Source organism: Garra rufa, chromosome 14 (assembly GCF_049309525.1).
Source record: "Garra rufa chromosome 14, GarRuf1.0, whole genome shotgun sequence".
Lineage (NCBI taxonomy): Eukaryota > Metazoa > Chordata > Actinopteri > Cypriniformes > Cyprinidae > Garra > Garra rufa.
Window position 1 is genome coordinate 25,876,411 of NC_133374.1, and position 15,131 is coordinate 25,891,541.

The 15,131-nt window shown below is 35.7% G+C and overlaps 1 protein-coding gene across 1 annotated transcript in view; it reads left to right on the top strand.

Annotated features, from left to right (window-relative positions):
- The first annotated feature begins 1,946 nt into the window (after nucleotides 1-1,946).
- Nucleotides 1,947-15,131, top strand: part of phldb1b (pleckstrin homology-like domain, family B, member 1b) — a 104,962-nt gene continuing 91,777 nt past the window's right edge. The window contains exons 1-5 of the mRNA XM_073817350.1: nucleotides 1,947-2,024; nucleotides 2,101-2,181; nucleotides 2,513-2,611; nucleotides 7,220-7,343; nucleotides 10,693-10,863. Of these exons, the coding sequence (XP_073673451.1) occupies nucleotides 1,947-2,024; nucleotides 2,101-2,181; nucleotides 2,513-2,611; nucleotides 7,220-7,343; nucleotides 10,693-10,863 (553 nt within the window). The remainder of the gene's footprint in view (nucleotides 2,025-2,100; nucleotides 2,182-2,512; nucleotides 2,612-7,219; nucleotides 7,344-10,692; nucleotides 10,864-15,131) is intronic.

Consider the following 15,131-nt stretch of genomic DNA (forward strand, 5'->3'; position numbering starts at 1 on the left):
ATTGGGGCAAATGAGGTCTGGTTTCACGTGAACCGCGGCAGCGCGCACAGTCTACTCTGGACTTCGGCTCTGGTCCAGAGACGCGCTAGCATGGAGCAGATCATGCACGAGTTGGCATGTATTACCATATCACCCTGTAGCCCAAGACTGGTTGCCCAATGAAGCTAAGCAGGGTTGAGCCTGGTCAGTACCTGGATGGGAGACCTCCTGGGAAAACTAGGTTGCTGCTGGAAGAGGTGCTAGTGAGGCCAGCAGGGGGTGCTCACCCTGTGGTCTGTGTGGGTCCTAGCACCCCATTATAGTGAAGGGGACACTATACTGCCAAAAAGCACCGTCCTTTGGATGAGACGTTAAACCGAGGTCCTGACTCTCTGTGGTCACTAAACATCCCAGGATGTCTTTGCGAAAAGAGTAGAGGTGTGACCTCGGCATCCTGGACAAATTTGCCATTGGCCTCTGACCATCATTGCCTCCGAATCATCCCCATATTCTGATTGGCTTCATCACTCTCCACCAGTAAGCTGGTGTGTGGTGGGCGTTCTGGTGCACTATGGCTGCCGTTGCATCATCCAGGTGGATGCTGCACACTGGTGGTGGATGAGGAGATACCCCGACACTGTAAAGCACTTTGAGTGTCTAGAAAAGTGCTATATAAATGTAACAAATTATTATTATTATTATTATTATTATGTATTAAATCACTATTTTGTTTTAGTAAGAGTTTCATATTGAATCTAGGGGGTAGTCTGTTACACTGTTGCTGTCATAAGCTTACAAATGCGGTTTTACCGAGCTCAAAGACTCTGCCCCAAGCAGATATGAATGGAATGCTATTGGCTATTTTAAAAATAGTGGGCACGACTGCGCAATATGTCCCGCCCTGTTTTCCTCTTTCAGTTAAAATTACGTCACTCTATTGGATAACACTGCAAGCGAATCGTGCCCACAGCTATAGTTTACCTGCTAAACTGTAAACACTTCATAAAACAATAATGGTGGATACGTTAGCCGAGTGCTAACATGAATAACTGATGAAACAATACGGATTGTAAACCAAAATTCTTTATTATTCAATGAAGCAGAACAACGACAGTCTACGTTAATCAACACATTTTAGGAAATAGTGGGTTCACAGTGAATTATCAGAACTGTTTCAGTAAGACAGTAATACAGTGGTTTACCTGGAAACCTAAAGCTGCACTAGGTATATGTCACATATTAGCACAAAAACCTTGATTCACTCAATTAAAAATGTACACATAACGTATTAATCGTACTTACAGGTTATGGTTTGGAGATGCTTGTTGGTCCGGATAAAGTAGGTAGGGACTTATCCTTCAGGCTTAGCGAATCCCGCATTGAATTCGCCAAGATTAGAGAAGCAGTCTTCTGTAAAATGATGAGCACACAACAAGGTTCGGATTGTATTGCTGTAGTATCGTGGAAAAAATGTATTCAACTACTGATTCTTCACATTATCATCTTTTGGCAAAGAAATCGAAACAAACTTGCTTTCACAGCACAGAACACAGCGTCTTCCTGTCATGATGTAAACACATTAACTAGCTTAAGTGTTTGTGAGCAGGTCAGGACCTAGTGACGTATATCGAAAACCCATATGACCTGCTCTTTAACATATTGGCTATTTATTAGTACTTATAAAGTGCATATTCTGAACATATTCTACATCCCTAATCCTATCTAAACGTAAAAAGTACCTTACTAACTAATAACAAGCAGCAAATTAGGAGTTTAATAAGGCAAAAGTTGAAGTTAATGATTTGTTAATAGAGAATTGGACCATAAAAATAAAGTATGACCATGTACATAATACAATTCTGTAGGCTATGTGACTAGCCAACATGTAAAAGTACAAATTTAGTCATTGGAGGGATTGCATAGATTGTTCTGTGGTTGAACTCAAAGACAGCACGTTGAGTAAGAGCATGGGAATGCCAGGGCAGGAAGGTCTGTCTGTGTGCGTGTATGTGTCAGGTCTCAGAGGAAAAGGCAGCTCGTGGCCGGTGAGAGTCAGTGTGAGTTGGGCCGACGGGGTAAATCAGCGTTATCTGTTTGCAAATGCCATTTGTGTGAGTGCAGGCTCTATTCATCGAGGCAGTGAGTCAGCTGAGGATGCAGACGGGGAATGCCGGAGGCTGCATTTCTCCCACTCGCACTATTGTGTGTGCTAGTAGACACTTGACTGGCTTAGTTGTTGCCTACAATAGACAAGACACCAGTTAAAGAGAATATAGAAACTTGTGTAAGTTTGTACAGTGGCTCTAAAAAGGGATAGTGCTGGCAAAATTAAAACTGTCATCAATTACTCAGTGTCAAATGAGTCCAAACATGGATGATCATGTCATGTAGCACAAATAAAGTTATGCAGAATGTCCGAGCTGCTGTATGAATAAGAATTTGCTAACAATACCAAGAGATATTGGTAGATATCAACTTGATTATTTTAATATGATTTGTAAGGTTGTATTAACACTGTTTTTGTCTCTGGCAGGATCCTCATGTGCCTGAGCGAGTAAGTGAAAACACGCTGGTCATGGATAGTTTGAACCAAAACCTTACCAGTGGACATCAGTCTCATCAGGTGCTCCAGGTGAGATCAAATTTTAATTACCACAAGTGACAACAGTTTATGTATATAGTTTTGTTTGTTTAAAGGGGTCATCGGACGCAAAACTAACTTTTACATGTTGTTTAAACATTAATGTGTGTTGGCAGTATGTGTACACAACCACCCTACAATGATAAAAATCCACCCAGTGGTATTTTTTTAATCTTTAAAAGTAATATCCCCTTTTTAAAATCAGCTCATTCTCAGCTTCTTGTCGTTGTGACGAAACACAGTTTATTGACATGAGTGTCTTACCTTAGACCCGCCCTCACCGAGCTAAAACAGTCCAAATACGATCGCCATTGTGTCGACTCAGAAGACTCTAATTGAGCGATTGAGGTGTTCTGTTGTTAGTTGTAATAATGAACATAGCAGTAGTCATTTACTCCCGACATCTGAGCCGCTTAAGAGGCAGAGGACAACCTTACTTTCGTTTTTAAAAGGAAAGTGCCGATCCCGATCTACATACGCATCTATGTTTGTGTGAATCATTCATGATGCAGCTTCATCCACAGCAGAAGTGAGTATAAGCATTTTTTATGCATCTTTATGCAGATGGCCTTTCTTAATAATGTGCTTGTTGGCAAGTTTTGCAGATAAACGCAGCTAAATGCGGCTAAAGTAAACATTACGGCTCGTAATCCCTCAGCAGAAAGGGGCGGGGCGAGCAAAGCTAATTTGCATTTAAAGGGCCCATGCGATAAAATGAGCTGATATTTTGCAGAGCTGATTTTGACAAAGTAAAAGGTTTTTTTTTTTACACTACTATTGAGAATTTTTAACCAAAGTATATTAGAGACTTTTCATTAAGACCCTAAAGAATCATATGAACTTTTGGAAAATGGGCATCCAATGACCCCTTTAAGAAAAAATACTATTATTTAGCAAGAATGCATTACATTAATCAAAAGTATACAGTATACAATACCGTTCAAAATCATTTGAACTTTGTGTCATTTTTATTCCTGTCTATATCCTGAAGGTTTTTACAGAGGGATTTGTTCATATATAATTTGCTTGATTATATAAAACATTTTATTCCTCAAAAAAATTGTGAAAATATATTGTATGTATTTTCTGACAAAAATGAGATACCCAAAATTCACTCTGTAAAAACATTTGACTCTAATATGTAAAAAAAAAAAAACTAAACAAGAATTTTGAAACTGATTTTGTACTAGACATTAATGCAAATTTGCCCATATTACATTAAAAATGCCTCATTTGTATATTAAAACCTAACATTTTAGAAAACTTGCAATACAAATAAATGTTTGCAATTATCAATGTAATCAATCAACTGGGTAAGTAAGGCGATAACTATTAGTTCATTTTTTTACCCTCTTCACCTGCAGTGTCTTGCCTTAATGCTTTTATTAAGCTAAGAATGTTAAATGAATGAAAAAAGTGATAGTACAGACTTATATTGTTAGAAATAGGTACTATTTTAAATAAATGCTGTTCTTTTGAAATTGTTATTCCAAAAAGAATCCTGAAAAAGTATCACAGGTTCCAAATAAACAAATAAATCAATATTAAGGAGCACAAGTGTTTTCAGCATTAATAATAAATCAGCATATTAAAATGATTTCTGAAGGATCATGTGACACTGAATACTGGAGTGATAGCTGATAAAAAGTAATCTCTGCATCACAGAAATATATTGAAATAGAAAACCATTATCTTAAATTCCTGTATTTTTTATCAAATAAATGCAGCCTTCATGAGCATAAGCTTTTTTATTTATTTTTTTATTTTTATAAAACAAGTCTTACTGATCCCAAACTTTTGATTCGGGGATTCGAAAGGTGCTTTCTCTTTTTTCCCCCCTAATTACTGTTTTTTACAGTTTGCATGACAGTAAGAATGTAAATCCAGTTTTGATAGCAACACCTTTGTTGCGCAGAGCTTTAGTGCGGGAGCTTTTGTCTGGCAGTCAAGGTTGAGTGTTCATGATACGAGGTGACAGGCAAAGTGTGAAACACACCCTTGGGGGCATCATTACCATCATCGCCTTCTGCTTCAACATGGCTGTCGCATCTACGTGGATTTCTCCCTGTAGTAGATAATCTATGGCAGATGTGTTGATGGTTTCTTTATAAAACACAATGATCATCTCTCACTCACATCCTGTAAGCTCTGCTTTAACCGATTACACTAATTGCCTCCTGCTAATCTTGTTTAAGCAGTCGGTTTATCCTAAACCCGACCGTATACCGCAGCCCTGAGGTGATAATATGTCTTTAGTGGATGTTTGGGAAGGTGGGTGAACAGCAATTATCTGGAAGGCAGCTGTACGGTTAAAAATAATATGCCTTTATTGCAACAAGCCTGTGACAAATGTGTGCACATTTACATATTGTGTCTTGAACAGAACTTACTAGCAAAATAAGCTGATGGATTCAGCTAATTTCTAGTTGAAAAATGATGTCATTGCAAGATAGCGGAATTACAGGGTACAGTCTTCCCCTCCCAGTCATTACCATTTCACATTGTTGCCATGACAACCTCCCCCATGCTGAGCCTTGAAGTTTCCACGGAGGTCTACTCTCAAGATGTGACTGAAGGCACTTCTCTCACTAGGGTTGAGGAGAATAGTAAGATGAGCACTCAACCGCCTGCCGAGAGCTCAGCTTGAATCACTACTTTGGAACTGCTTATTGTTATGAAATATTAAATCATTCTGGGCAATTTTAGCTGACGTATGAGTTGACTCACTATATTTATGATGTATTGCAGCAGCACAGTGGCTTTTGCTTCTTAGATCAGACACAGACATTTAGAGCAGTGGTCCGTTTTACTTCCAAGGCCCTTTGTTGTTCACAGCAATATGCACAGGCCTCATGATTTTTCTAGATGTTTGTGATTTTTTTATTCATAATTTGCCATGTTAAGGCCCCATTGGAAGATTGCTGAGGAGTTTTACAATAAAAAAGGTCAAAAAAGCACCAAAAGGGATCACACAAGTGGTCTATACAGTTTGGGTCCTGTAAAGCCATATGTAATTTATTTACTGAAAATGATGTCTTTAACTCTTTTCCCACTAATTATCAGACAATGCTTCTCCACCATTTATGAGATAACACTTCCCCACCATTGACAGAATTTTCTGTCATTTATGAGACAATGCTTCACCACCATTGACAAAATGTTCCACCATTTATGAAATAATGCTTTCCCGCCAATTATGAGATAACACTTTCCCGCCATTGACGGAAATTTCCGGAATTTATGAGACATTGACAGAATTTTCCGCCTTTGACAGAATCATTTATAAGACAATGTTTCCCCGTCATTGACGGAATTTTCCATCATTTATGAGACAACTCTTCTCCACCGTTGCTATAATTTTCCGTCATTTAGGAGATAACGCTTTCCGCCACAGACAATTTTTTTTGGAATTTATGAGACAATGCTTCCCCATCATTGATGAAATTTTCAGTCATTTATGAGACAAATCTTCCCCACCATTGACAGAATTTTCCTTCTTTTATGAGACAATGCTTCCCCGTCATTAATGGAATTTTTCGTCATTTATGAGACAACCCCCCCCCCATTGACAGAATTTTCCATCATTTATGAGACAACTCTTCCCCACCACTGACAGAATTTTCCTTCATTAATGAGACAATTCTTTCCTTGTCATTGATGGATTTTTCCGTCATTGATGAGACAATACTGCCCTGCCATTGACAGAATTTTCCAGGATTTATGAGATAATGCATTCTCGCCATTGACAAAATTTTCCATCAATTATGAGATAACGCTTCCCTGCCATTGACAAAAAATTTCGGAATTTATGAGACAATGCTTCCGCACCATTGACAGAATTTTCTGTAATTTATGAGACAACTCTTCCCCACCATTGACAGAATTCTCCTTCATTTATGAGACAATGTTTCCCCGCCATTGACAAAATTTTCTGTCATTGATGAGACAATGCTGCCCAAACACGGATAGAATTTTCCATCATTTATGAGATAACGCTTCCCCGCCATTGACAAAATTTTCCATAATTTAAGAGGCAATGCTTCCCCACCATTTATAAGATAATGCTTCCCCGCCATTGACAAAATTTTCCGTCTTTTATGAAATAACGCTTCCCCGCCATTGACAAAATTTTCTATCATTTATGAGACAACGCTTCCCCGCCATTGACGGAATTTTCCTTAATTGATGAGACAACAAGTAACCTCCATTGACAGATGTGGTAGCAATTCACTTTCATTGTATGGAAAAGAGCAGCTTGGGCATTCTTCTAAATAACTCCTTTTGTGTTCCATGCAATAAAGAAATGCTGTATCCAAATATGTAATATATATTTATAGTTTCTATGTATGCTATGCAAAAAGTGCTAAAATAGTAGTATGTCTATTAGAAAAAACAGTACCTGGATGACCGACTACTTCCTCTGAGATTTTGAAGTACGTTTGTTGGAGTTATGAAACTGACACCATAGGTCACATGACAATGTGGATGTGGTAATACTTCAGATTGCATGCATACTATTTTTAAAAATAGTCAAGGATGGGAACATAAGCATAGTTTTAATTTTTTCCCCTGTTTGAGTGAGTACTATGTTTTTTTTAGAGCACTCCACTGGATTTGATTGAGACTGGGAAAGCCCTAAAGGTCCAAGCGGAGCGCCCCCATTTGGTCAGTCTAGGAAGTGGCCGTCTGAGTATAGCCATCACCCTGTTACCCCTGCCTGAAGGTAAGAAAGATATTATATGATTATATATTTATAATTTAATTATAATGTCTATATTTATAATAATTACATTATTATTATATATAATGTACTACAGTGGACTTTTCAGAAGGTTTCAGGTGATCTCCATCGTTACAAACTTTGGGGGGAAAAATGGAAAGTTCGCAAAATCTGATCCAATAATGCTATTGTATGGGAAGAAACACAAACATTTGTATAATACCAATTTACACAGATGGTCAAATCCCCTGCGTCACCTCTGCGTTGTGATTGAAAAGCCAGTAACCCGACTCTGAGCCGTAAACAGCATGGGGTCTTTAAAATCACCCTCTCTTAATTAGAGAAGCCCCTTTCTTCATTAACCACCCGCCTTCATCTCCACCTACTTACTTTCTCTGACACTGACCAGCCATTCATACCAGTGTCTCCTTTATCAGCGTCCATCTGTCTGAATTCCTCAGAGACACATGGGTTTATCATGAAAGCTTTGAGAAATTACCTTATGAAAAGGGCATGGGTGAAGAGGTTTTGAATGCTTATTTAATTTATATTAGTCACTGTGCACTGTATTAATATTATAAACTGATATACTAGCTTGTGTGATTCCTCTCAGGTCACAGGCTTTTATCTTTTGTCTGATAACAGATGAGGGTGGATGGGGGCAGACGGGAAGCAGGGTGAGGAATGTGGTTCTCTTTACTGACAAAAAGCAGGACAACATCAGTGAACTAGCTCAGTTTAATTTAGCATTATAGGCATCGCACACACTGAAAGATGATACCTACGGATGTATCTGTAACTATGTATATGGGTGTTTCTTCAACTTTTGGTACTTTTGGTCCTTTCTTTTAAAACAATATTCACGCTCTTAGTAGTTTATAGAGTTTGTCCACTTACAACGTCCAACAGTGTATACATTTTTATTATTTATTTTATTTATCTGTATTATTATTATTATTATTATTATTATTATTATTATTATTATTTCATTTTATTTTTTGTCCATCATCAAATCATAGTTAGTTCATAGTTTGTGTCTGAGGTAAAGTGACTATAGTTTTGGAAGCCTGTTTCACTGAATAAAATGACTTTTTTTCTCTGAATTGCGTGATTTAACCTCACAGTTGTGAGAAATAAAGTCAGGATTTCGAGATTAAAACTCACAATTCTGACTCTTTTCCTAGTAATTCTGAGGTTTTTTTTCTAAGAATTTTGAGATATAAATTACGAATTATAAAGTCCGATTTTGATGGGGGAAGAGACTATATTCTCAGAATTGTGAGTTAATATTATTATTCTGACTTAATTACATGCTGCGTGTTATAAAGTCAGAATTGCGAGTTTCTGTTTTTTGAATTGAGTTTATTTCTCAGATTCGCAATTTTATTTCTCAGAATAGAACGCTTATTTTTTAGAATTGCGACTTTATTTCTCAGAATTTCAACTTTATTTCTTAGAATTGCAACTTTATTTTTCAGAATTGTGAGTTTTTTTTCTCAGAATTGCGACTATTTTTCAAAATTGCAACTTTATTTCTTAGAATTGTGAATTTATTTTTCAGAATTGTAACTTTATTTCTCAAAACTGTGACTTTATTTTACAGAATTGCGAGTTTATTTATCAGAATTGCGACTTTATTTCTTAAACTTTCGACTTTATTTCTGAGCATTGTGACTTTATTTCACACAATTGCAAGTTTGTTTCTCAGAATTGCAAGTTTATTTTTCATAATTGCAACTTTAATTCTCAAAATTGCAAGTTTATTTCTTAGAATTGTACGTTTATTTTTTAGAATTGCAACTTTATTTCTCAAAACTGCGAGTTTATTTTTTAGAATTGCGAGTTTATTTCTCAGAATTGTGAGTTTATTTCCCTGATTTATGACTTTATTTTTTAGATTTGCGAGTTTATTTCTCAGAATTGTGAGTTTATTTCCCTGATTTATTACTTTATTTTTTTAGAATTGCGACTTTATTTCTCAGAATTGCAAGTTTATTTCTCAGAATTGCGAGTTTATTTCTCTAAATTGCGACTTTATTTTTTGTAATTGAGTTTATTTCTCTGAAATGCGACTTTATTTCTCAAAATTGCAACTTTATTTTTCAGATTTGTGAGTTTATTTCTCAGAATTGCATTTTTTTTCTCAAAATTGCAACTTTATTTCTCAGAATTGCAAGTTTATTTCTCAAAATTGCAAGTTTATTTCTCAAAATTGCGTCTTTATTTTTTATAATTGAGAGTTTATTTCTCAAAAATGCAACTTTATCTTTCAGATTTGTGAGTTTATTTCTCAGAATTGCGACTTTATTTCTCAAAATTGTGACTTTATTTCTCAGAATTGTTTATTTCTCAGAATTGCAAGTTTATTTCTCAAAATTGCATCTTTAGTTTTTATAATTGAGAGTTTATTTCTCTGAATTGCAACTTTATTTTTCAGAATTGTGAGTTTATTTCTCAAAATTGCAACTTTATCTTTCAGATTTGTGAGTTTATTTATCAGAATTGCGACTTTATTTCTCAGAATTGTGAGTTTATTTCTCAAAATTGTGACTTTATTTCTCAGAATTGTGTTTATTTCTCAGAATTGCAAGTTTATTTCTCAAAATTGCATCTTTAGTTTTTATAATTGAGAGTTTATTTCTCTGAATTGCAACTTTATTTTTCAAAATTGTGAGTTTATTTCTCAAAATTGCAACTTTATCTTTCAGATTTGTGAGTTTATTTATCAGAATTGCGACTTTATTTCTCAGAATTGTGAGTTTATTTCTCAGAATTGCATTTTTTTTTTCTCAAAATTGCAAGTGTATTTCTCAGAATTGCGACTTTATTTCTCAGAATTGTGAGTTTATTTCTCAGAATTGCATTTTTTCTCAAAATTGCAAGTGTATTTCTCAGAATTGCAACTTTATTTTTCAGATTTGTGAGCTTATTTCTCAGAATTGTGAGTTTATTTCTCTGAATTGCTACTTTATGTCTCAATTCTGACTTTATAACTCGCAATTGCAAGTTTATATCTCACAAATATGAAGAAAAATGTCAGAATTGCGAGTTTGTGTCACAGTTCTGAAAAAAAAAAATCAGAATTGCAAGTTTGTGTCACGCAATTCTAAAAAGAAAGTCGGAAGTGCAAAAAGTTGCAGTTACCTTTTAATATTTTTAATTCAGTGCCGGAAACAAGCTTCCAAAACCCCTCGAACAGTAATAAATGTAGAAGTAAAACAGACATAAACTGCCTGGGTTTTCATTGACTGCTAACTTCACCTGAGTCCTTTTGCAGCCAGAAACTTAGTGTGTGTTGTCTGAAAGCAAACAATCATTGAAATCAACATCCTGTGGGGGCTGTTTGTTTTAGGCAAGACGACTCTGGGTCATGGAGCCATGGACATCAACATCCAAGGCCCAGGGATCGCAGCTCAGCACTGCTTCATCGAAAACAAGTCAGGACTCATCACTCTGCACCCCTGCGGAAACCAGTGTAGCATGGACGGACTACCGGTCACCAAACCTGTGCGCCTGTCTCAAGGTACACAACCACATTGTGGCTTTATTCAAGTTTTCATTCACATCAAATACAGTGACGAATTTCAGTCATTGTTTTCTGCAGCATCAGCCATAATAAAATTCAAACATGATTCAGAAGTGTAAAATCCCTTATGAAAGGGAATCAATGCACCCAAACCGAAAGAAACTCGGTCCCTCCTCTGTGTCTTTTGTCTGAGGGAACAATTTGACTAAACAGGTTGGGGGGAGGGGTGTGTTTTGGGTAATCTTCATTGTGCCAGCTTCTAGTGTTTCACCATTGTTCAATACGTTTGCTCTGAAATATTCAGTGTGATGCTCAGAATAAGACAGCCTTGTTTAGCACAACCCCTGATTTTTATTATCTCGCATTTGTAGAGTCATAAAAAAGCAGGAACCTGTGGAAAGAATGTTAAATGCAATAACTGAAACAGAAACCCCCCCGTTGCCCCCCTGACATGCAGAGATTGGAGGCTCTGACTCAGGGGTGAGCAATTACACCTCCTCCTTTCCCCATCCCTTATCTGAGAGGGAAATTAGTTGCACCAATGACGGAGACAGCTGTTCAACTTTACCACCCATCACTACGAGAGCGTGCAGGGGTTCAGTGACTTCACAAGTGCTCTGATACAACACGGCACCTCTGGGTTGCCATTCGGTGGACAGGATTGTATTTCTCTGACTGGAGATATATGGTTTATAGCGGAAGACTTCTCACTACGACTGTGTGTGGTGGACATTTATTTCAAGTTAACGATAAAGAAATCCGTTAAAGCATGGGGAATCATTGATGGATACTCTATGAACAAAGGATTTAACACGACAAAGCAAGTCAGTCTCTGCATGCTACAGCTGTAGTATAAAACCATGTGCTTTCCCATTTAAAGGGACAGATGTTGCCTACGGATGAGATGGGAAGTTGAACATTTGGATTTAAAAGTAAGTGTATGAGGACCTAATGAATTTGTGTTTGAGTGGTTGAATATTCCAAAAATATTTAAAAGGAACTATTTGTTTCTTAGATACAAGCTCTCTGCTATGAAAGTTCACTTTACAATGTAGTTTTAACACAACTGCTCTTTTCTTGAGCTTTCTATTCATCAAAGAATCCTGTAAAATCATGGTTTTAACATTAATGTTTCTTTAGCAGCAAATCAGCAAATTAAAATGATTTCTGAGGATCTTATGTCTCTGGAGTAATGATGCTAAAAATTCAGCTTTGCATCACAGGAATAAATTACATTTTAAAATACATTCAAATCGAAAGCAGTTATTTTTAAATAGTAATAATATTTCATATTTTTACAGTATTTTGTCAACTAAAAGCAGCTTTGATAGGCATACAAGACAAGGTCTTGAAACAAAACAGTTACACATAAATGATAGGAATATGATACGTATAAATACACTAACATAGATTTAATATCATTGTAATATGTGTATATACAGGGTATATAACCCACAATAAACCAGTCCAGATCTTGCAGAGAGGTTTTCTCTTGCATGTTGGCAGGGGCATGAGTGTGTGTATAGTGTTACACTTCTATTCCTGGTCAATGTGACCCAAGAGTGCTGCTAATCCTGTTTCTATGCAGCCCTTCCTCATTCTCCACACACTGTTTGCTCAGTCAGACTATCCACACATGCTTTTATTTGTCCTCAACGCATATTGGCAACCCTGCTGGAATAGCTGACGAAACGATAAGGGGATTTTTCCTCATTATGCTGCTTTAAGTACTCTGTCGTCACCATGTTCATACTTGACCTCCACAGTTTGCTGGGTCACATTTGAACTAAATGTAAAATCATCTGCTCAAGATCGTCTAAGAGGTTGGTCCATGAGAGTTAGAAATGTGACCCTCGACCACAAAACCAGTCATTTAGTTCTGAAAGCTGCATAAATAAGCGTTCCATTGATGTATGGTTTGTTAGGATAGGACACTATTTGGCCGAGATGCACCTATTTGATAATCTGAGGGTGCAAAAAAAAAATCACAATACTGAGAAAATCTCCTTTAAAGTTGTCCAAATTAAGTTCCCAACAGTGCATATTACTAATCAAAATTTAAGTTTTTATATATTTATGGTTGGAACTTAGCAAAATATCTTCATGGAACATGATCTACTATCCTAATGATTTTTGGCATAAGAGAAAATTGTATAATTTTGACTCATACCATGTATCTTTGGCTATTGCTACAAATATATCTGTGCTACTTAAGACTGATTTCGTGTGTTTTTTGTGTGTGTCATGCACATTTTACATTCATTACAATGCATTTTCGCATGAGATAAATCATTTCTTTTTATCTTTGGTGCACATAAGCTGCATCACTTATGGCTGTGAGCCACATGCTTTCTGGAATGTGTGGAATTGGTTAAAGGTTAGAATGAAATACTGGTTTGCTTTAGTTTTGACCTTTCCGGGCACTGTAAAAGTGAGTACCGTGGCAACCGTTGTGCTTTCTTTTTGGCATCTCTGTCTTGACGTCTTCTGTCTACTGTTCACATCGCTGTGTTTTCAGTTGGAGCGGTTTGGGACGCGTGACTCACCATACTGTATGTCCTGCCAAACTTTATTGAGATCTACACTATAATGCAATAATTTATGCAATGGGTTTGACACGGATCCAGAACTCTTATTTTTACTGAAAGTGCATGAGGCAGATCTGTACTGCTGTGTTATCTGCGGTTTGGATGACAGCTGGGGTGAATAGTTCTGTCAGAAACGACCAAACTTTATATGCAACCCTTTTTCATCCCTCTGATATAACAAGTCAAGATGAAGAACTGAGTGCATGCAGATATTTTGCTGTTTCTCTGAGTCACTGGTGTTTCTTTTAGAAGAAATGTGAACTTTTCCCACTATATCTGTGATGCAACAGTGACAGAAAGGTCATTTGTTTTTGTACTGGTTGGAAAATGAAGAGAACCAGGCGTTTTAAAACATTTTAGAAAGCTGGTACTTCTTATTACGCCTGTTGTTTATGGGGTCTGGCAGATCCTGAGGGTCTTTCATGTTCTTAAAACGCACTTAACACTGAAGGGTAAAGATTGATGTTGTATAAAATATCCCAAAAGTTATGCAAACTGATTTTAAACATTTTTTTTTTTACAGAACATTATTTAGATTTGGTGTCTCGGAGGCCACTGTTACAAACATGGAAAAAAAAAAAAAATAGAATTAAATATTATACAGTCGAGGTCGACACCTTGCAGAATCTGCAAAATGTTAACTATTTTACCAAAATAAGAGGGATCATACAAAATGCATGTTGTTTTTTTTATTAATTACTGACCTGAATAAGATATTTCACATAAAAGAAGCTCACATACACTTGATTCTTAATACTGTGTTGTTACCTGAATGATCCACAGCTGTGTTTTTTTTTTTTTTTTTTTTTTTGTAGTGGTAGTTGTTCATGAGTCCCTTGTTTGTCCTGAACAGTTAAACTATGATAAATAAATATATGATATTTGGGCAAAATAATAAAACACATACACACAATACACATCTTTATTTCATTTAAAAAGTTTACACCCCTGACTCTTAATGCATCGTTTTTCCTTCTGGAGCATCAGTGATTGTTGGAAAGGGTTTAAATACGTAAAAAAACGTGTAAAACAAAAGATTTGTGGGACCTGAAGGATTTTTTGAAGAACAACGGGCAGTTTAACTGCTCAGGACAAACAGGGACTCATATCATATCTTATTCAGGTCAGTGCTAAATAAAAAATAACATGCAATTTGTATGATCCCTTTTATTTTGGTAAAATAATTATTTCGCAGAATTTGCAAGGTGTATGCAAACTTTTGACCTCAACTGTGTGTAATTTATTTAAAATTATGTAATATCAAAAAACATTTAATTAAATAATGAATTACATATAATTATAAATATAATATTATGTCATACATAAATAGCATGTTGTATAAAATAAATAATAATGTGTTTAAATAGTATACATTTACAATAATTAAATACATTGTATGTAATACTATATACCCCACAATTAAGCTTAAATAATGCATTTAGATACATTGTATATAATAAAAATAATATTATGAAAAAAATTACAATTACATGTAATATTATATTTATATCAAATTAAATAATAACAATAATATTATTAAATTATATTATATATAGCTATTAATATAGTTATAATGATGCTGTATATAAATAATACATTGTGCATTATATAAATAATATATCTGAAATAAAATATAATACTACATACAGTGAATGTGATTTTTGTCAATTAAGTAAT